The sequence below is a fragment of the Chiloscyllium plagiosum genome, unplaced genomic scaffold, assembly GCF_037043375.1.
Source record: "Chiloscyllium plagiosum isolate Xiang-an unplaced genomic scaffold, Cpla_swu_hap1 HiC_scaffold_17, whole genome shotgun sequence".
NCBI lineage: Eukaryota > Metazoa > Chordata > Chondrichthyes > Orectolobiformes > Hemiscylliidae > Chiloscyllium > Chiloscyllium plagiosum.
The window spans coordinates 59,250,858-59,273,477 of record NW_028270155.1 but is presented as its reverse complement, the minus strand read 5'-3'; the positions used below and the strand labels follow the sequence as shown (position 1 = coordinate 59,273,477).

At 43.5% G+C, this 22,620-nt stretch overlaps 1 protein-coding gene across 4 annotated transcripts in view; it reads left to right on the top strand.

The window, feature by feature from the left end:
- The first annotated feature begins 9,060 nt into the window (after positions 1–9,060).
- Positions 9,061–22,620, top strand: part of cpne2 (copine II) — a 262,943-nt gene continuing 249,383 nt past the window's right edge. Inside the window, exon 1 of one of the 4 annotated variants that reach the window (XM_087995970.1) lies at positions 9,061–9,198. In XM_087995970.1, coding sequence (XP_087852096.1) covers positions 9,196–9,198 — 3 coding nt within the window. In that variant the 5' untranslated portion in view covers positions 9,061–9,195. Of the gene's footprint in view, positions 9,199–9,227; positions 9,436–22,620 lie in introns of those variants that run through there. The other 3 variants (XM_087995969.1, XM_087995968.1, XM_043707143.2) reach the window with 3 other exon arrangements.

Genomic DNA, 22,620 nt, shown 5'->3' with positions numbered 1-22,620 from the left:
AAAACACCCGGGTGGCCAGTGACAAGCACTGCCCTTCACATCAAAGGGCAGTGCTGTGTGATCAAAACAGTGAAGGGGAGGGTAGGGACTAAATCAAAATAGAGTTGGAATTGATATCTGTCAGCGAAGGTTCCTTGATTGGCCCAGGTTAACAGCCCCAATCAAAGATCTCATCGTCAATGCGATCCACCTGGTTCTGGTTCCAATCACTGCAATAGCGAATAACAGTGGGCCATGAATCAATTCCTGTGAAACATCAAAATCGAACTTGTATTGTACCAATCTAAGTAACTATCTTTAACACTTAAGCTCTGGTTTACTATTCTTTTGTCCAAACTGTTATCCTTTTTTTAAACATGTCTCTCTGATTTCATATGCTTGGTTATGAATCTACTTTTGAAAGTTCATATGTGTTGAAAGCACAATGTTATACTTGTCTACTGTTTATGTTGCTTTCTTAATAAAATAATTTAGATTGCACAACCAACATCTCCCTTTTGAGACTTGTTCCAACTATTCTTTTCTTGGCCAGAGTTTTTCTCTCTGTGTGAAATGTTGGCCATTGTCAATGACCTGCAGGAAAACTGCACACAATCTCTAGACAATGCAGGGCCCCTTTCTCAACGTTAGTTTGGATCTGACACCAAGTGATGGGATATCATCAGTGACATCATCAAACACTGCAAGCAACCAATCTCACAGACAGTGATCAGAAAGTAAATGCACTGAATTTTTCACTTGTATTTAAAATGTTCCAGAAGAAGTAAAGAATTCAACATTGCACTTGGAATTAAAATAGAAGGTGAAATACAAACAACCTTTTTAAGAATGTGTAAACCAAGGAATATTCTGTATCTCAGTCAATGCTGTGGTCACTGCCTGTGTTGAGAATGCTGTTCAAAGAATCATGGCTAGTAATGTTCAAATCCAGCTGGTGTCAATGCCACTCTGAGATACTTTGTTGCATGGCTTGTTCTGAAAGAAGTTACTTACACAAGGCTTGTAGTGGCAGATATGATATTGTGGGGATAACTGAGACGTGGCTTCAAGTGGACAGGGCCTGGGAAATTAATATTCAAGGCTACACGTGCTATCGTAAGGACAGACTGACTGGCAGAGGGGGTGGGATGGCCATGTTGGTAAGGGATAATATTCAGTCCCTTGCGCGGGGGGACCTAGAATCAGGGGATGTAGAGTCAATGTGGATAGAGTTGAGAAATACTAAGGGTGAAAAGACCTTCTTGGGAGTCATCTACAGGCCCCCAAACAGTAGTCTGGATGTCGGATGTAAGTTGAATCAGGAGCTGAAATTGGCCTTTCGCAAAGATGTTACTACAGTTGTTATGGGGGATTTCAACATACAGGTAGACTGGGAGAATCAGGATGGTATTGGACCTCAAGAAAGAGACTTTGTGGACTGCCTCCGAGATGGATTCTTAGAACAGCTGGTACTGGAGCCGACCAGGGAGAAGGCAATTCTGGATCTGGTATTGTGCAACGAACCAGAATTGGTCAGGGACCTCGAAGTGAAGGAGCCATTCGGAAGTAGTGACCATAATACAATAAGCTTCAATCTGCAATTTGAGAGGGAGAGGGTACAATCGGAAGTGACAATATTTCTGTTCAATAAAGGGAACTATGGAGCTATGAGGGAAGAGCTGGCCAAAGTTCAATGGTGCAATACCTTAGCAGGGATGACAGTGGAGGAATAATGGCAGATATTTCTGTGTATAATGCAGAAGATGCATGATCAGTTCATTCCAAAAAGGAAGAAAGATCCTAGGAGGAGGCATGGGTGGCCGTGGCTGATGGGGGAAGTTAAGAAACATATAAAGTTAAAAGAGAAAAAGTATAACATAGCGAAGATAAGTGGGAAAACGGAGGACTGGGAAGCTTTTAAAGAACAACAGAGGATTACTAAGAAGGAAATACGCAGAGAAAAAATGAGGTACGAAGGTAAACTGGCCAATAATATAAAGGAGGATACTAAAAGCTTTTTTAGGTATGTGAAAAGCAAAAAAAATGATGAAGACTAAAATTGGGCCTTGAAGACAGAAACAGGGAAATATATTACGGGGAACAAAGAAATGGCAGAAGAATTGAATTGGTACTTCAGATCTGTGTTCACTGGGGAAGACACAAGCAATCTCCCTGAGGTAACAGTGGCTGAAGGACCTGAACTGAAGGGAATTTATATTTGCCAGGAATTGGTGTTGGAGAGCATTCCTGATATGCTCCCCCCAAAACCTGGTGTACACCCCAGCCCCTCTGAACTAAATACCCAGCACCTTCAGGTGGTCAGTCCTGACGGTGAAGGGGTTGGAGGATTGGTTGGCCCAGTTCCCGAAGAGCATGGCCTTGCTCTTGCCTCGGTTGATAAGTGCCCGGGGCCTGATGGTCCACATCCCAGGGTACTGAAGGAGGTGGCTCAAGAAATTGTGGATGTGTTGGTGATTATTTTCCAGAGTTCGATAGATTTGGGATCAGTTCCTGCGGATTGGAGGGTGGCTAATGTTGTACCACTTTTTAAGAAAGGTGGGAGAGATCAAGCAGGAAATTATAGACCAGTTAGTCTGACCTTGGTGGTGGGAAAGATGCTGGAGTCTATTGTAAAGGATGAAATTACAACACATCTGGATAGTAGTAACAGGATAGGTCAGAGTCAGCGTGGATTTATGAAGGGGAAATCATGCTTGACTAATCTTCTGGAATTTTTTGAGGATATAACTCTGAAGATAGATGAGGGAGAGCCAGTAGATGCGGTGTACCTGGACCTTCAGAAAGCTTTTGATAAAGTCCCACATAGGAGGTTAGTGAGCAAAATTAGGGCACATGGTATTGGGGGCAAAGTACTAACTTAGATTGAAAGTTAGTTGGCTGATAGGAAACAAAGAGGAGTGATAAACGGCTCCATTTCGGAATGGCAGGCAGTGACCAGTGGGTACCGCAGGGATCAGTACTAGGACCGCAGCTTTTTACAATATATGTTAATGATATAGAAGATGATATTAGCAATAACATGAGCAAATTTGCTGATGATACTAAACTGGGTGGCAGGGTGAAATGTGAGGAGGATGTTAGGAGATTACAGGGTGACCTGGACAAATTAGGTAAGTGGTCAGATGCATGGCAGATGCAGTTTAATGTGGATAAATGTATGGTTATCCACTTTGGTGGCAAGAACAGGAAGGCAGATTACTACCTAAATGGAATCAATTTAGGTAAAGGGACAGTATAGAGAGATCTGGGTGATCTTGTACACCAGTCAATGAAGGTAAGCATGCAGGTACAGCAGGTAGCGAAGAAGGCTAATAGCATGCTGGCATTCATAACAAGAGGGATTGAGTATAGAAGCAAAGAGGTTCTTCTGCAGCTGTACAGGGCCCTGGTGAGACCACACCTGGAGTACTGTGTGCAGTTCTGGTCTCCAAATTTGAGCAAAGACATTCTGGCTATTGAGGGAGTGCAGCGTAGGTTCACAAGGTCAATTCCTGGAATGGTGGGACTACCTTACACTGAAAGACTGGAGCGACTGTGCTTGTATACCCTTGAATTTAGAAGACTGAGAGGGGATCTGATTGAGACATGTAAGATTATTAAAGGTTTGGACACTCTGGTGGCAGGAAACATGTTTCCGCAGATGGGTGAGTGCCGAACCAGAGGACACAGCTTAAAAATACGGGGTAGACCATTTAGGACAGAGATGAGGAGAAACTTCTTCACCCAGAGAGTGGTGGCTGTGTGGAATGCTCTGCCCCAGAGGGCAGTGGAGGCCCAGTCTCTGGATTCATTTAAGAAAGAGTTGGATAGAGCTCTCAAGGATAGTGGAATCAAGGGTTATGGAGATAAGGCAGGAACAGGATACTGATTAAGGATGATCAGCCATGATCATATTGAATGGTGGTGCAGGCTCGAAGGGCAGAATGGCTTACTCCTGCACCTATTGTCTATTGTCTATTGTCATAAAACTCAAACAAGTCTCTATTCCCACTCATATTTATTTCACCAAACCATAATGTTTGGGGTAGATGGCTCATAACCACAACAATATTGAAACCTATATTATCTGTATTATCCAGCAGATAAAGATTATCTGTCTTAGGGATTCTGTTGATAGCTCCACCCAGAGCTGGTCTTTTACCTCTCAAGTGGAGCCCAATATTGGAGCAGAGATACACATGAGGTTACTAGTTCTGAATTGTTTGTGGAGTGGGTTCTACCATTGAGGATAATGGGTTCCTTCAGCAAAGCCTATACCTTGCTCACAAATTTCCTCTGAAGCCTTCCCCTTGTCAAGTAAATGTGCTGTTCTTTCAGTGATCCTTTCTCTGGTCTCCTGTAAGGAAGTTATGTCAATCTTCAGTCCATCAAGTTGGCCCTCTACAAGTTGGGATCTGCCTGAACTGGAATGGACAGTGGCTGACCACTGGAACACCGTGGTCCCTCCCACTATGGAAGGCAGCTTGTGTTACTGTAGTGCCCTGTTGAATTGGGTTAATTACTGGTAATGCTGTCACCTATGTTATTACTCTACAGACATATTAGAGTGTCAGTTCCAGGGTGGAAACCTGGGTGAAATGTATTATAATGTAGGCTGCCTAAATGTTGGGGGCATCCTATCGTCCTCCCTGATTGAGTCTAAAGAAATGCAAAGCACTACAGTTGGCACCAGTTTAGTTGCACAAGTTGCCTGACACATTTATTCTTGATGAAGGGCTTTTGCCCGAAACATCGATTTTGCTGCTCGTCGGATGCTGCCTGAATTGCTGTGCTCTTCCAGCACCACTGATCCAGACATTTAGATATCAGCCCACTTTTCAGTTCCATTCCAGATGTTTTGTCAGTTTTTTACGTCTCAGTTTTCAACTTTCCTGAGTTATCCGCAAGCCACTGGAGCTACTTATCCACAGCTGGGAATTTGACTCTTGAGTGCCAATGTGTCTAGAAGGCATGCACTCTGTGTGCCTGGGGTCAAAACCTCCACTGAGTTCCTCCGAAGCTTTAATCTGTAATTTGTGTGTGTCACCAGGAGGAGGTGCAGCTGAGAGTTTGCAGTTGGAGAGACTGATTACTGACAGGGGAAAGACTTACAAATATGACTCTATTTTTCCAATTGCTCTGCCTGCCAGCAATGTAGGCTGTAAACGAGAAGTCAGTATGTAGAAAGAAGGAGAAAGCATGTTAACTGTTTTCACCCACACACTGGGCACATCACATTGACCTGCTGGACACATATAGCTAATTGTGTGTAGACCTCATTTGCTTTAACCAATACATTCTATCTCAGCAGCTGTTCACTTCAGAAACAGAGAGTGGCAGCAGACGTTGCATATCAAACACTGACTGAATTTCCCCCTCAGCTTGTGATTTGAGGAGGAATTTTTTTAAATTCACTTTTGAAACTGTAGAAAATGGTTGTCAGCTACTTTCTTGAACTGCTGCCATCCTTGGGGTGTAGTGGCCCCACACTGCAGAGAAGGAATTCCAGGATTTTGACCCAGTGACAGTGAAGGAACAGTGATACCTTTCCAAATCAGGATGGTGAGTGGCTTTGTGTGGAACCTGCAGGTGGTGGTGTTCCATCCATCTCATCCTACATTGTGGGAGAAGTGGAGGATTTAGAAAGTGCTAGAGAAGAAGCATTGGTGGGTTATTGCAGTGCATCTTGTACATGATACGCACTGCTGTGTGTTGGTGTTAGAGGGAATGAAAATTAAAGGTAATTGCGGGCTGCTTTGTCCTAGGTGGTGTCAAGTTTCTTGAGTGTTGTTAGAGTTGCTGTAGACTGATTGGCTGCATGGTCACCACACAGGGTGCAATTCTTTCCCAAGTTCAGTTGTAAGTAAAGTGATTAAAATGGTATCACCAGTCAAATGATGGAAGGTGTTATCAATATATGTGAAGCTGTATTGTTTAGCAATAACTTCCTCACCATATTCAATTTGTGTTTTGCCAGGACCACTCAGTCCTGACCTCATTACAGCCTTGGTTCAAAAATGGTGAATCTTGCTGAACTTCAGAGGTGGGAGTGATTGTCCCAAACATTAAGGTAGTCATTGATTGAGTGTGGAATCAAAGAGCCCAAGTATAACTAGGGTCAATGGGAATCAGGGGAAAAACTCTCTGTTCATTGGAGTCATACCCGGCACATAGAAAGATGGTTGTGGTTACTGAAGGTCTGTCATTTCAGATCCAGGACATTTCTGCAGGAGTTCCTCAGGGTAGTGTCCTAGGCCCAACCATCTACAGCTGCTTCATCAATGACCTTTCCTCTATTATCAGGTCAGAGGTGGGGATGTTCACTAGCACTGCAAATTTTAAGATACTGAAACAGTCCATGTCCAAATTCAGCAAGAACTAGACAATACCCAAGCTTGGGCTGACATGTGATAAGTAACATTCAAGCCACGCAAATGTCAGGCAATCACCATCTCCAAAAAAAAATCCAATCATCATCCCTTGATTTTAAGTGGCATTACACTTGCTGAATCCCCCACTCTAAATATCCTGGGAGTTACCATTGACCAGGGACTGAACAACCCACATAAATACTGTGACTACAGAGCAAGTCAGAGGCTAGGAATTCTGCAGCATATAATTCACCTCCCAACTCCCCAAAGTCTATCCACCATCGACAAGGCACAAGTCAGGACTGTGATGGAATACTGCCTGGATGGATGCAGCTCCAACAATACTCAAGAAGCTTGCCACCATCCAGGACAAAGCAACCCGCTTGATTAGCATCCCATCTACAAGCATCCACTCCCTCCATCACAAATGCACAGAAACAATCCTGCATATGATCTACAAAATGCACTGTAGAAATTCATCAAAACTTCTTAGACAGTTCCTTCCAAAATCCCAGACCACTTCCATTGAGAAGGACAAAGGCAGCAGTTACACAGGAACACCTCTATCTGCAAGTTCCTCTCTATCCTGAAACTATATCAACATTCCTACAATGGTGCTAGATCAAAATCTTGGAATTACCTCACCCTTATGGCATTGGGGATCTAACTATTCTAAATGAATTGCACCATTTCAAGATGGCAGTTTACCTTATTTACCACTTTCTCAGGGGCAACTAGGAATGGGAAATAAACACTAGCCCTTCCGGTAAAACATACATTCCATGAATGAATAGAACAAACAATCTCCAAACAACCCATCTGGTCATCGGAGGGTCCCTGGAAACTTTCCCTTGAGCTTGGCTGCAATTAGTGCCCACTACAGTTACAGCATTGCATGTGTCAGTCAGTGGAGAGCAGCAGGTAATGGACTGCAGTCAGAATGGAATTAAAAACAATGTGCTGGACAAAGCGCAAGGCTGGCAGCATCTGTGGAGAAAGAGAGAGAGCGTCTGGTGTATGTCTTCTTCAGTCGAGACATAGAGTTTGTGGGTGGCACAGTGGTTAGCGCTGCTGCCTCACAGCGCCAGAGAGCCAGGTTCAATTCCCGCCTCAGACGACTGACTGTGTGGAGTTTGCACGTTCTCCCTGTATCTGCGTGGATTTCCTCCGGGTGCTCTGGTTTCCTCCCACAGTCACAAAGATGTGCAGGTCAGGTGAATTGGACATGCTAAATTGCCCGTAGTGTATGGGTGGGTTGCGCTTCGGCGGGCCGGTGTGGACTTGTTGGGCTGAAGGGCCTGTTTCCACACTGTAATGTAATTCAAAGTTAGATTGCATGGAGACAAACCCTTTGGTCTGACTTGCCCATGCCGACCAGACATCCCAACCTGACCTGGTCCCACTTGCCAGCATTTAGCCCATATCCCTCTAAATACTTCCTATCAGATGCTCATCAGATGTCTTTTAAATGTTGGAATTGTACCAGCCTCCGCCACCTCCTCTGGCAGCTCATTCCATGCATGCACCACCCTCTGCATGAAAAGGTTACCCCTTCCATCTCTTTTAAATCTTTTCCCTCTCACCTTAAACCTATGCCCTCTAGTTTTGGACTCCCCCAGCCAAGGACAAAGACCTTGGCTATTCACCTTATCAGTACCCCTCATGAAGTTATAATCCTATATAAGCTCCGCCTTCAGCCTCCAATGCTCCAAGGAAAACAGCCCCAACCTATCCAGCCTCTCTCCGTACCTCAAACCTTTCAATGCCGGCATCGTCCTTGTAAACCTTTTCTGCACCATCTCCAGTTTAAAAACATCCTGGTAGTTGCTGCATTCCTCCAGCAGTGTCTGTTTTAATTGGTGATGTTGTTATATGGTTACATTGAGCTTATTTCGTAGATATAGGACTTAGTTTAGTTTGAAATCTTGATTATCATTCCTGTGAATCGTCGAGCTCAATTTGCACACTGATACTTAATTCACAAGTTAGAGAGGGAGACCTATAGCTGCAGAGTAAGATCTTGTTTATGGGGGAAATGGAGATGTGGCGGCTGGTAAAGGTATCCAGGGACTAGCTTGTATTCAGGATTTGGAAGTGCTGGGATATACAAAGTTAAAAATCACACAACACCAGGTTATAGTCCAACAGGTTTGTTTGGAAGCACACTAGCTTTTGGAGCGCTGCTCCTTCATCAGGTGGTTGTGGAGTATAAGATCATAGGACACAATTTATAGCAAAAGTTTACAGTGTGATGTAACTGAAATTACATATTGAAAAAGACCTGGAGTGTTTACGTTTCTCATCTTTTAGAATGACTATGTTGGTTTCAGTCCTTTCCTATGTAAATCCCAGAACTTTCTTAAAGTTACATTCTCAAGTGAACTTTAACAATAGGTGCCATGTTGACCCAGATAATACATTGAAGGTGTGAGGCTATCTGTGGGGCACCCCAGATTAACAGAAAGGGCAAAATCAGTGCGGAATATCGGGTGAAAACAGCACATTACCACGTTCTGGTATAGAGATGGATTTTAAAGAATAACTCGAGCGCAGTATCGCTAAGTCCCGAGAGTGCGTTGATGCTTTTGCTGTCTGACATCTCAACAAACCCAACTTTGTGTGTGTGAGAGAGCAGCTAATGCCGTCCCCTTACCACAGGAGAGCAGGATTGCACCTCCGATTATACCGTGTGAACAGAGGACGTCCTTCACTCAAAACAACAACAAGGCGGAGTCTCAGCTGCAATGTGTGTGTATGTGTTATGTTTTACACACATTTGTCATTGGAGAGGAGAGGGGAGTGAAGATGATCGGAAGTTTGCTGACAGTGTGAGTGAGTGGAGGCAATGGTAAGCCGGTCTGCTGCCTCGCAGTGAGAGCGCCTGTTTCAGGCTGAATTTTCCAGTTCGGGCGCTTGTGGATTTTGTTCCTCCCCCCCCCCCCCCCCCCAGCCGCTTCCTGCCCAGGCGCTGGGTGGCCCCGTACCTTGTGGCGAATGTAACTTCCATTCTGAACTTCTGCTGGGCGTAGGGCAACTTGCTGAGAGCGGACAGCCCAGGACCAAGAGCGGCTGAACCAAAACGCAGGTAAGGTGTTGGAGCTAGCACGGGTGTGAATGGCCGAGCGGGGCTGCTGCTATCCTTCCTGATGGTCCGACTGTGTGTCTCGACGATGAACTGGACCCTCAGGAGCTCTGGGCTCCTACATTGGACGTGCACAGTACTATTTCCAAACTCCTTTCATTGTGTTATCACCCGTACACAGGATTTATAAATCCAAACCACCTCCGTCCTTCTAACTGCACTTGCCACCATCGTGAGGAGAGTCGATTCATTTAGGTCCTCAAATGGGATTTAGAAGGGACTCAATATTCTTTTTCAAAAAAAAATACTTTATTCGTAAAAATATATTCACCATTAGCACAGAGAAAACAAGCAAACACTGGAGTGTGACTCCATCCAACAAACCAAAGGAAGGGACTTGGTTGACCAGAGCAGATTGGTGATGGGATCCTCCCTCCTCCTCCTGGGTTGAGTTGGGGTTTGGCGGGAGACCGACCAGATTTCCCGTAGCTCCGGAAACAGGTGGCTAAATGCACAGAGACCTAGGGTCAACTGGGACACCAGCCCCTTCCTCCCGAGAGGGTCTCCGTCTGCAGGGTTCAAAATCCACCCCCCCCCCCACCCCCACCCCCTCAGAGGTCCTGCTGGTCGACATGGTGCGGAAATAAAAGCAGCCGCACGTTTTGAAGCAGCGAGCCCGGGTTGAGGTTTGACAGTGAGGGAGAATAGTTTTGATGACCATTGGGACAAGTCAGTGACAGGAGAGCCCCCTCGTCGATCTGGTCGCTGAGGAGCTCCCTGAGTTTTCCGCCCTCCTTCCCGTGTACAGCGAGTGCCCTCTCCACATCAGTGGGCTCTCCAACTGCATCGCGACAAAAGGGGCAAATGTAGAGCCACCCGCTCTCCCTGGGCGAACCGTCATGGGGGTAGAGCTGCAACTCGCTCCACAGTGGGCTCTGTCAGCAGAGCTGGGCTCAGTGGGAGGGCACAGTCTCCTCTCAGGCTGAAGGTCCTCAGCACAGTGGGAGAAATGCTGGCTGCACTCTGGGATACTCCCAGACAAACTGAAGTGTCATCTCTCTCGGGGTTGTGAATGTCCAGTGACACAGAGGAGCATTTATCTATGTCTGGATGAACCCTATCTCCCTCAAACAACATCCAGCAAAACACACAATCTGCTCACTTTTAGTGCTATCTGACTGCAACGGCTGTGTCTGGTTGTCTGTGCTATGACAGGTTCTTTCTAACTATTGCCATCCCCCCCCCCCATCATGTATGTTACTTAGTTTTTCAATCTGTTTCTTCAACTATTTCAATGCGTTACCTATAGCAGCGATGACATGAGCTTCACTGATCAGCTTTGATAGTTTATCATCACTGCTCTTTTCCTCTAAGTGTTGTTTGGGCACGTTCAGAATCCTCACATTCTTCAGTATTCACTGCCGAACCAACCCGTCAGCTCAGACCTGTTTTATTCCTGAATGCCAAAAAAAGGTAGATTCTTACAGCCAGCACTCACGGACCTAGCTGAGCCTTTTTGTTTTGCAAAAGTATATTTTATTTCATAAAAAAACTTTATATACATACACAGTTTTTAAAGCAGTTCAGTTCTGTACATTCTTGGCATATTGAGAACAATTGGAGGTTCACTTTCTCTATAATTACAATAGATCTGAAGGCATTTCTTAATTATGCAAAGTGCGATTTACATGTATTTGAACGAACATCCATCATACTTAGGCAGTAAGACCTTGGACTGTGGTCTTTCCCCATTGGTGTCATGGGTTCTGAAAACATTTAAATTATCAATGTGGTGATGAGTTGCTTGGGCTTCTGCAGTGCTTAGTTGGTGAACTTTGCAGACTGGGTCCGTGGACACTGAATGAGGTCAGCCCTGTATGTAAGCACATAAAGGTCACTGGTTTTGTTTCTTTTCCTTTTATATGCGATATAACTTTGACCACTAAATAGCAAGGGAAGCAACGCTGTGAGATAAGCAATGAGGTGCTGCTTGGGGCCTTTTACCTTGTCAACTTGTGCAAAATAAATTTCAAAAATCTGCAGCAGTGGACTAAGACAGAGTGAGTTCATGGAACGGGGTCAGATTAAAGGAACAGGCTATTTGTCAATATAGCTTTAAATTGCTAAATTCCACCCTCCGCAGCCATGAGTTAGTTTACTAAAAGGTTACTGTGGACTTTCTACTTGTCCTGTTTGCATTATAGGATTACCCGTTGCTTTATCCATTGAAAACCATAATTGTTACTTGAACATCCATCATTCTCACTATTTGCTTGGGGTGAGGGGTTAATGTCAGATACAAATGTACAGAATGTACTGCACACCTTTTAAGAATGAGAGATTTACTCTGTGGAGATGAGGGGACAGATCCAAAAAACTATTTTCTTGCAAGTGTGCAGTTTTAAGATACCCATCTGGAGTCTCAGTACTGTTACTTGTTTTAAAACAAAAGATTCCATTTTATGTAGGGCTTCTGGTGATCTCAGGATTTTTCCAAAGCTCTTTCCAGCCAATAAAGTCTGTTGACATTTATAATCTAAGATAACCTACGAGCCAAGATCTGGCCAATGTAAATGTCAGAATCATTAAACACAAGGCAGAAACAGCACTGTCTTTGTAGGTTTGGACTAGCCACCTGCAAATGCTGTTCCATGGTTCCCCATGTGTGTGATTGTCTTTCTCAAGACCTGAAAGAGTTCGCACCATGTTGGCTTTACCAGAAGAAATGTTTTTTTCTCAGTTCAAAATAACATCATGGACTCTGTTACATTTGATGTTTCACCTGAAGATTACCATTCCTTTGACAGTGCAGTATTCCCTTTTCATTGCAGTGGGCTGCCAGTCGAGAGTGTGTGCCAAATTTCTGTTGGACTAGACTGGAACAGTGGCTCAGTGTTTAGCACCAGGGACCCAGGTTCACTTCCACCCTCGGGCAACTGTCTGTATGGAGTTTGCATATTCTCTCTGACTGTATGGGTTTCCTCTGGGCCCTCTTGTTTCCTCCCACAGTCCAAAGATGTGCACGAAAAGTGGATTGGCCATGGTAAATTGACCATAGTGGTCCAGGGATGTGCAGGCTAGTTGGTTATATCCAACAGGTTTAATTGGAAGCAAACTAGTGTGCTTCCAATTAAACCTGTTGGACTATAACCTGGTGTTATGTGATTTTTAACTTTGTACACCCCAGTCCAACACCGGCATCTCCAAATCAGGCTAGTCGGGTTAGCCATGGGAAATGCAGGGATTGAGTAGGGCGGTGGGTCTGGGTGGGATGCTCTTTGGACGGTTGGTGTGGACTTGATGGGCTGAATGGCCTGCTTCTACGTTGTAGGGATTCTTCGATTCTACTTGTGTAATCCAGTTGGGTGTCTCTTACACCTCATCAGACAATCTGGTATAATTTTACAGCTGCAAATGCTGAAAAAGGAAAGTGGTCACTCTTTATATCCTGCTGGAAAGCCTAAGGAGAAGTATTATGTTCTCTGCTTACTCCCTGGAGTCTGCCAATTTTAGATTTCCAGCAAGATTAAGTTTTTTTTAAAAGTTCTGTTGAGCGTCCAGCTTGCTTTTGATATTTTATTTAACTTGTCCTGGTGAGGGAAGCTATTCCCGGAAATACATCCAGAGAAGTTATTTGGGTGGAACTGAGAAATAAGAAAGGGATGATCACCTTATTGGGATTGTATTATAGACCCCCTAATAGTCAGATGGAAATTGAGAAACAAATTTGGCAGGAGATCTCAGTTATCTGTTAGAATAATAGGGTATTTATGGCAGGGGATTTTAACTTTCCAAACATAGACTGGGACTGCCATAGTGTTAAGGATTTAGATGGAGAGGAATTTGTTAAGTGTCTACAAGACAATTTTCTGATTCAGTATGTGGATGTACCTTCTAGAGAAGGTGCAAAACTTGACCTACTCTTGGGAAATAGGACGGGCAGGTGACTGAGGTGTCAGTAGGGGAGCACTTTGGGGCCCACGACCATAATTCTATTCGTTTTAAAATAATGATGGAAAAGGATAGACCAACTCTAAAAGTTGAAGTTCTAAATTGGAGAGAGGCCAATTTTGACGGTATGAGGCAAGAACTTTCAAAAGGCAGATGTTCACAGGTAAAGGGATGGCTGGAAAATGGGAAGCCTTCAGAAATGAGATAACAAGAATCCAGAGAAAGTATATTCCTGTCAGGGTGAAAGGAAAGGCTGGGTAGGTGTGGGGAATGCTGGATAACTAAAGAAATTGAGGGTTTGGTTCAGAAAAAGAAGGAAGCATATGTCAGGTATAGACAGGATATATCAAGTGAATTCTTAGAGTATAAAGGAAGTAGGAGTATACTTAAGAGGGAAATCAGGAGAGCAAAAAGGGGACATGAGATAGCTTTGGCAAATAGAATTAAGGAGAATCAAAAGGGGTTTTACAAATACATTAAGGACAAAAGGGTAACTAGGGAGAGAATAGGGTCCCTCAAAGATCAGCAAGGCAGCCTTTGTGTGGAGCCGCAGGAGATGGGGAGATACTAAACAAGTATTTTGCATCAGTATTTACTGTGGAAGAAGACATGGAAGATATAGAATGTAGGGAAATAGATGGTGACATCTTGAAAAATGTCCACATTACGGAGGAGGAAGTGCTGGATGTCTTGAAATGCATAAAAGTGTATAAATCCCCAGGATCTGATCAGGTGTACCCAAGAACTCTGTGAGAAGCTAGCGAAGTGATTGCTAGCTTTGTGCATGGGAAATCATGTCTCACAAACTTGATGTAGTTTTTTTAAAAAAAGTAACAAAGAGGATTGATGAGGGCAGAGTGGTAGATGTGATCTATGTGGACTTCAGTAAGGCGTTCAATAACGTTCCACATGGGAGACTGGTTACCAAGGTTAGATCTCATGGAATACAGGGAGAACTAGCCATTTGGATAGAGAACTGGCTGAAAGGTAGAAGACAGAGGGTGAAGGTGGAGGGTTATTTTTCAGACTGGAGGCCTGTGACCAGTGGAGTGCCACAAGCATTGGTGCTGGGTCCACTACTTTTCGTCATTTATATAAATGATTTGGATGTGAGCATAAGAGGTACAGTTAGTCAGTTAGCAGATGACACTTAAATTGGAGGTGCAGTGGACATTGAAGAAGGTTACCCCTGATTACAATGGGATTTGGACCAGATGGGCCAATGGGCTGAGAAGTGGCTGATGGAGTTTAATTCAGATAAATGTGAGGTGCTGCATTTTGGGAAAGCAAATCTTAGCAGGACTTATACACTTAATGGTAAGGTCCTAGGGAATGTTGCGGAACAAAGAAACTTTGGAGTGCAGGTTCATAGTTCCTTGAAAGTAGAGTCGCCGGTAGGTAGGATAGTGAAGAAGGCGTTTGGTATGCTTTCCTTTATTGGTCAGAGTATTGAGTATTGGAGTTGGGAGGTCATGTTGCGGCTGTACAGGGCATTGGTTAGGCTACTTTTGGAATATTTCGTACAGTTCTGGTCTCCTTCCTATCTGAAGGATGTTGTGAAACATGAAAGGGTTCAGAAAAGATTTACAAGGATGTTGCCAGGGTTGGAGGATTTGAGCTATAGGGAGAGGCTGAACAGGCTGGGGCTGTTTCCCCTGGTGCGTCGGAGACTGAGGGGTGACCTTATAGAGGTTTATAAAATCATGTGGGGCATGGATTGCATAAATAGACAAAGTCATCTCCCTGGGTTGGTGGAGTCCAGAACTAGAGGGCATAGTTTTCGGGTGATTGGGGAAAGGTATAAAAGAGACCTAAGGTGCACCTTTATCATGCAGAGGATGGTACATATATGAAATGAGCTGCCAAAGGAAGTGGTGGAAGCTGATACAATTGCAACATTTAAGAGGCATCTGGATGGGTATATGAATAGGAAAGATTTGGAGGGATATGGGCGGGTGCTGTCAGGTGGGACTAGATTGGATTGGGATGTCTGGTCGGCATGGATGGGTTGGACTGAAGGATCTGTTTCCATGCTGTACACCTCCATAACTCTATGACTGCAGCCTCTCTCTACTGAGAAAACTGGAGTTCTGTGGGAAAACTTCAACCAATCAGTGTTTCACTGTCACTGTTATAAAATAAATGCACCATAAGACAACAATTTTTTTTTTAAACAGCTTCCATGTAGTATCCAAATTCAATTCCCTAGTGATATTTTGCATGCTATGTGTGCAACAGCAGCAAGGAAGAGTTCATCCATTGTCTCATGCTGTGCCAGCTGCAGAATAGTTGTAGTTGGCATCTTGCCACCAGAATTTCACATTTACACTTTGAATAGAGCCACTGGAAGTATTCAAAAAATTGGCACTTGTGACTAGCTGTTTTGCCCTGAGAAAATTGCAGGCGAATATAATATTTTCAGAAACATGTAATTTCATGTTGTGTAAATGTAAAATTATATATTTTTTTGTTTCCTCACTGACTTTTTCCTGAACAAAATGATTTGCTTCACATAGTAGAATTGTTCAAGTGCACACTAACCAAGAGAATCTGTGCTTTGCAAACAGATGTATACAGCAGGGTAAGGTTAGAATTCAACATCTGGTGACAACATATAGAGTCATAGAGATGTATGAATCCACACTGAACGGTATTGTTTCATCAAACAGTACAGGCAGTTCTGAAAAAGAGTCCCAAGAGGATCAACTAATCTATACATTGTGCAATTTCCACCTAATGGAAATTTTAACATCCCAATCACCAGAAAAGATGCAAAATTGGCTTTAGCAACACTTGAGGCTGTTGAACATCTGACAAAAAGTAGGAAAATATGCAGCAGGTCAGACAGCACCCATGGAGAGAATAAAAATTCTCCTTTTCAGATATATACTCCTTCCTCTGAACTTTGGAAAGATCCTCGGAGCAATTTAGTGAAAAAAAAAACAAAGTGACTAAAATCATTTCTGACCTGCATAGGCTCCAAAAGACATGGCAGCTCATAAATGTCCTGTAACATAGGACGCCCAGCAGTATAAAGGTATCAGATGCATGGTGGCCTCTATCTAAGGCACTGATGCTGATTTGGAATTATATTGCCATCCCTTTCACTGTCACTGGGTATAACCAGTGATATTTGAATCCCAAGAACGAATTTTAACCAAAAACCTTCCTTCTGTTTGCAAGAACATATCCACCTTTCTTTTGAAAGCTCTGAGTGAATCTCATACTTACCCTACCACTGAAAGAATTGAACCCAGGATCCTCGTACCAACAGATAGCAGTACTAACCACTGTACCACCGTGCAGTCACTTTTTCTCATGAGGGGCCAAAGATAGCCATTCCTTATTCCCAGTGATTCTAATTTCAGAAGGGTATCAACAATTACCTGGGGCTGTAGGATTCAAAACAGCTCTGTTTTTATTGAATGGCAGAGCAGCCTGAAGGAACCAAAAGGCCAATTTCTGCTTTTTTGTATTTTCAATGCTCGTAGTACCTGCTGAAAAGCATCACTGTGGTTATTGGCTGAACACAAGAGTTTCGGTTGTGCCATCAGCACTGTTAGGGAGCCTGCCAATACCCACTGTTTACAGGGTACTAAACAAACTTGATCAGTTGGGTAAGTTACTCAAGGATATTGAGTGCATAATTTCAGCATGGGCCCCTGACTCAGGAGGTGCTGGGAGTAATTAGAGTGGGGTTTGGGTTCACTGTTATGGATATATATTCAAATGGAGGGATGGGAAGTGTCCTGCACTCCAAGTGTATATCCAAGTATGCAAGATAGTTCATACTTAAGATCGAGTAAAAAGTGTTATCTATCTGGTATTCTATAAAACTGTGTGAGTTGAATCTTCAGAATCTGAACAGGGTAATGAACCTGGTTGAGACAAACATGAGAGATTTTCCAGATTGTAGGGAGGAGTTGATGCTCTGTGAACAAATTTAATTTTGTGGGCTTATAAATATAAATCAAGTTGGTGATGGTGTGACACAGGTAGTCTGGCAGTTCCATACTGACAGCTGTCTTTCACTGCCTTTGTGAAACAGTGCTAATTGGATGCTGAAAAAGCTCAATTATCCAGCTTGTTTCTCACTGACTGATGGAAGGATGTATCATTGATTTAAAGCTTCACTACTTTCAGCTTTTTAAGCCCTGACAACTCTACAGTGTTAGTATTGCTGTGGTTTATATATAAAATCTATTACAATACTAACACTGCAGGTGTCCACTTTTAATCTAATTTGAACGTACAGTCTTGCTGCTGCTGATGTCAGTGCTACTTTCTTCCATCCTCATTAGATCACCTGAAATTGCATCTCCCCAAAACTTTATAAAGAGATATTTTCAGCCGATCAGGTCATTTGGCATGTACAAGTGTGGCAATTTGTTGTTATATGAAAACAGGCATTGCAATGCCCCTCCAATTTAAAAAAAAGGTACAAAATTGTTTTTTAAGAAAATCCTCCTGCTGAACCTGCGTCATGGTTTAGAGGTTGACCATCTTGTTTGGACGGAGCCTTCACTTACTCGAGCTGACCTTAGAGATGTGAAGGGCATGTAGGAAAATGGGTCCTATTTCAAACCTGAGCGGTACCACAGTCCCATCTCTGCCAGGGTTAGATTCTGTGCAGGAAGGTGTATAGTCAACCATTCCAACTGAGGCCGTTAATTGGCCAATTAATGGCCACGTAAGGACTTCATCGCAGTCCTCCTGATGTGATCCCAGATGCAGGTGGGCATGTTGTCATTCTGTGTGCACTGTGTCAACAACGATGTGGCCACCTTGGTGTGCCCACTAGGAACCACCCTTTCCAATACTCCGCCCACCCAAACTTGTGAAACGACCTCTCCACCCTCTCCAAACCCACCAACTTGACTTACTGCGGGACCTGGGCCGCTGTGCAATCCTGAGACTCTGCTCAGTGTTTTCATGTGGTACGCACTGTCTGCCTTGCTGCTGGGCCAATTGACAGGCAGCTCAAATGGGCAAGTCCTCTGGGGTTGATGCCAGGGGAAGGCCTGCTGGTGGCCTTGCCACTGTCTGGTTGATGTCTGATTCCACTAGCCTTGCCATAAAGGGAAAGCTGATGTCTCTCACTGACTCTCCAGCTCTCAACAAAGTTTCACTCTTGGAGTCACATGGGGACCTGAAGGCGACCCAGCATCTTCTTGCATGTTTTAAATGCCAAATGTATTTCTCAACATTAAATAATGTAAACAAATAAGTGAGCATATGGCTTGGGGTAATATTAGGAACTGTCAGAGCACCAGATATGTGGATTGAGAGTGTGGTGCTGGAAAAGCACAGCCAGTCAGGCAGCATCCGAGGAGCAGGAGAATCAACATTTCGGGCATAAGCCCATCATTTCCTGCTCCTCAGCTGTTGCCTGACAGGCTGTGCTTTTCCAGCACCACACTCACGATCCTGATCTCCAGCATCTGCAGTCCTCACTTTCTCCCACTGGATATGTGGAGGTAGTGATCTTCATGATTCTCACATATCATTCTCTTTCTCCTTACCCTTCTCTCTTTGTGCTTTTTCTTTTGTTTTCCTCATGCTTTCTTCACAGCCTTGCAGTTGAGGGAGAGTGAGGGGTCCGGGTAGGTGGTGGTACTGTAGTGATAATGTCACTCGATTAGCGATCTAGAGACCCAAACCAAAGCTGTGGGTATGAAACTCGCCATGACAGATGATGAAATTTGAATTCAATGAAGATTTGGAATTTTAAAAAAAATGTAAAAATGTGCAGGTTCATTTAGGGAAAGAAATCTGTCCTACATGTGATTCCACTCACAGAATAAGGTGGTTGACTTTTAACTACTGCCTGGGCAATCCATGTTGACTTAGCCAGTGATGCCCACATCCATTGAGTGAAAAAAATTGGCTTTTCTGTTACTTTTACTTATCTGGAAAATGAGAGCAAGTTATAGAGGTTTGACTATCTAGGTACACAACCAAAACACTCTATCAAAAACCTATGACCAGAATTTGTCCATGAATTCCATTGAGTGTGAGTGCATTGGTTGTTCAGCTAAATACAGACCATCCATTTGGCCCTATTCAGATCCTGAAAATTGAGATGAAGCCAGTTAGTCCAGATGATTGTGATATTTTAGCATGGTGTGGAGGTATCTGATGATCTGGTTGAAGTTGTGCATCCATTTTGTGTTTGCAAATGGAATAGCCATAGCCAAATATTTTTTCCACTGATTATGAATGCTTCACTTTTTTAAAAAACTTGGTGTATGTATGTGTACGTGTGTGTGTGAGACATAGAATACTGTGTGACAGAAAGAATTTGTACTTAAATGGCACCTTCTCAAATATATTGGAAAATGCTTAAGTGCAGTCATCGTCATAGAGATGTACAGCAGAGAAACAGACCCTTCAGTCCAACTCATCTTGATCAGATTTCCAAATTATCCCATTTGTCCATATTCCTTTAAATCCTTACTATTCATATACTTATTCAGATGACTCTTAAATGCTGTATTTGTACCAGCCTACACCACTTCCTCTGACAGCTCATTTCATACACCCACCACCCACTGTGTGAAAAAGTTGCCCCTTAGGTCTCTTTTTAATAATTCCCCTCTTACCTTAAAATTGTGCCGTCTAGTTTTGGACTCCCCTACTCTGGGGTAAAGGTCTTGTTCTATTCACCCTATCCATGCCCCTTTTATAAACCTCTATAAGATCACCCCTCAACCACTGAGACTCCAGGGAAAACAGTCCCAGCATATTCAGCCTCTCCCTTTGGTTAAACCATCCAACTCTAGCAACATCCTTTTACATCTTTTCTGAAACTTTTCAAGTTTCAAACATCTTTCCAAAATAAGGAAAGCAGAATGCAGTATTCCAAAAGTGGCCTAATCAATGTGCTAAGTACTTGCTGTCCAATGGTTTCTGAAGTGTAGTCTCTATTATTATATAGATAATCTCCCTGCATTTTGTTTGCAAAAATGCTCTGTTGACAACATTCATTCTGTTATCTGAGCACCCAAACAAAGCTGGATTTGATTTTATAAAGGGCACTGTGTTTTTTTTTATTATTATATGGGAGCACCAGCCATTTGGATAGAGAATTGGCTCAAACGTAGAAGACAGAGGGTGGTGGTGGAGGGTTGGAGGCCTGTGACCAGCAATGTGTGACAAGGATCGGTGCTGGGTCCACTACTTTTCGTCATTTATATAAATGTTTTGTGTGTGAATACAGGAGGTATAGTTAGTAAGTTTGCAGATGACAACAAAATTGGAGGTGTAGTGGACAGCAAAGAGGATTGCCTCAGATTACAATGGGATCTTGATCAGATGGGTCAATGGGCTGAAGAGTGGCAGATGAAGTTTAATTTAGATAAATGTGGGGTGCTGCATTTTGGTAAGACAAATCAGGGCAGAACTTATCCACTTAATTTTAAGGTGCGGGGAGTGTTGCTGAACAAAGAGATCTTGGAGTGCAGGTTCATAATTCCTTAAAAGTGGAGTTGCAGGTAGACAGCATAGTGAAGAAGGAGTTAGGTATGCTTGCTTTTATTGGTCATTGCATTGAATATAGGAGTTCCTGCGGCTCCACAGGACATTGGTTAGTCCACAGTTTGAATGCTGTGTGCAATTCAGCTCTCTCTGTTTTTGGAAATATGTTGTAAAACTTGAAAGGGTTCAGAAAAGACTTACAAGGATGTTGTCAGGGTTGGATGGATTGAGCTACAGGAAGAGGCTGAACAGGCTGGAGCTATTTTCTCGGAGCGTCTGAGGCTGAGGATTAACCTTACAGAGATTTATAAAATCACACAGACATGTACAGAATGAATAGACAAGGACTTTTCCCCAGGGTGGGGGAAATCCAACACAGGTTTAAAGTGAGAGTGGAAAGATTTAAAAAGGACTTAAGGGACAACTTTTTCATGCGATGGGTGGTACGCGTGTGGAATGAGCTGCCAGAGGAAGTGGTAGAGGCTGGTACAATTACAACATTTAAAAGGCATCTGGATGGGGACATGAATAGGAAGGGCTTAGAGGGATATGGGCCGGGTGCTGGCAAATGGGACTAGGTTAATTTAGGATATCTAGTCAGCATGGATGAGTTGGACCGAAGGGTCCGTTTCTATGCTGTACATCTCTATGACTGTAATTAGGGAACCTTCACCAATAAATAGCAGCAACCTCTGTCCTGGTTTAATTTATGTTGTTATCTCCAGCTGTGTTATTTGCATGTTGTACTAGTCAGTGCATTCCTGAAACAAAAACAGAAACTGCTGGAGAAACTCAGCTGGTCTAGCAGCATCTGTGGAGAGAAAGCAAAATTGATGTTTCAAGTCCAGTGACCCTCCTGATTACCTTCTGTTACATCAATCCATATTCAGATAGAAGATTAATTGATCATCACTCAGCCTGGACTTTACAATCTGTTTGAAAACTAAATTAGTTTAATGTTGATAATTTAGGGGAGGCGATGGCTTGTTGGTATTAATGCTAGATTATTAATTCAGAAAGCAGAAGAGTCGATGCTTCGAGCATAAGCCCTTCATCAGAAATGGCTTATACTCAAAACGTTGACTCTCCTGCTCCTTGGATGCTGCCTGATTTGTTGTGCTTTTCCAGCGTCGTACGTTTTGATTCTGATCTCCAGTACCTGCAGTCCTCACTTTCCATCGACAGTATATTGTGAAACTTGAAAGGGTTCAGAAAAGATTTACAAGAATGTTGCCAGGGTTGGAGGATTTGAGCTAAAGGGAGAGGTTGATTAAGCTAGGGCTGTTTTCTCTGGAGTGTTGGAGGCTGAGGGGTGACCTTATAGAGGTTTATAAAATCATGAGGGGCATGGATAGGGTAAATAGACAAAGTCTTTTCCCTGGTGTGGGGGAGCCCTGGTACGTGTATGGAATGCGCTGCCAGAGAAAGTGGTGGAGGATAGTATAATTACAATATTTAAAAGGCATTTGGATGGGTATATGAATGGGAAGGGTTTGGAGGGATATGGGCCGGGTGCTGGCAGGTGGGACTAGGTAGGGTTGGGATATCTGGTCGGCATAGACGGGTTGGACCGAAGGGTCTGTTTCCAGGCTGTACATCTCTAGGATTCTTGACTCTATCTTGGGGACCTGGGTTCAAATCCTGCCGTGACAGATGGTAGAATTTGAATTCAATAGTAATCTGGAATTAAAAGTCTAATAACCACAAATCCATTACTGATTGTTTAAAGGACCTATCTTGATCACTAATGTCCTGTAAAGA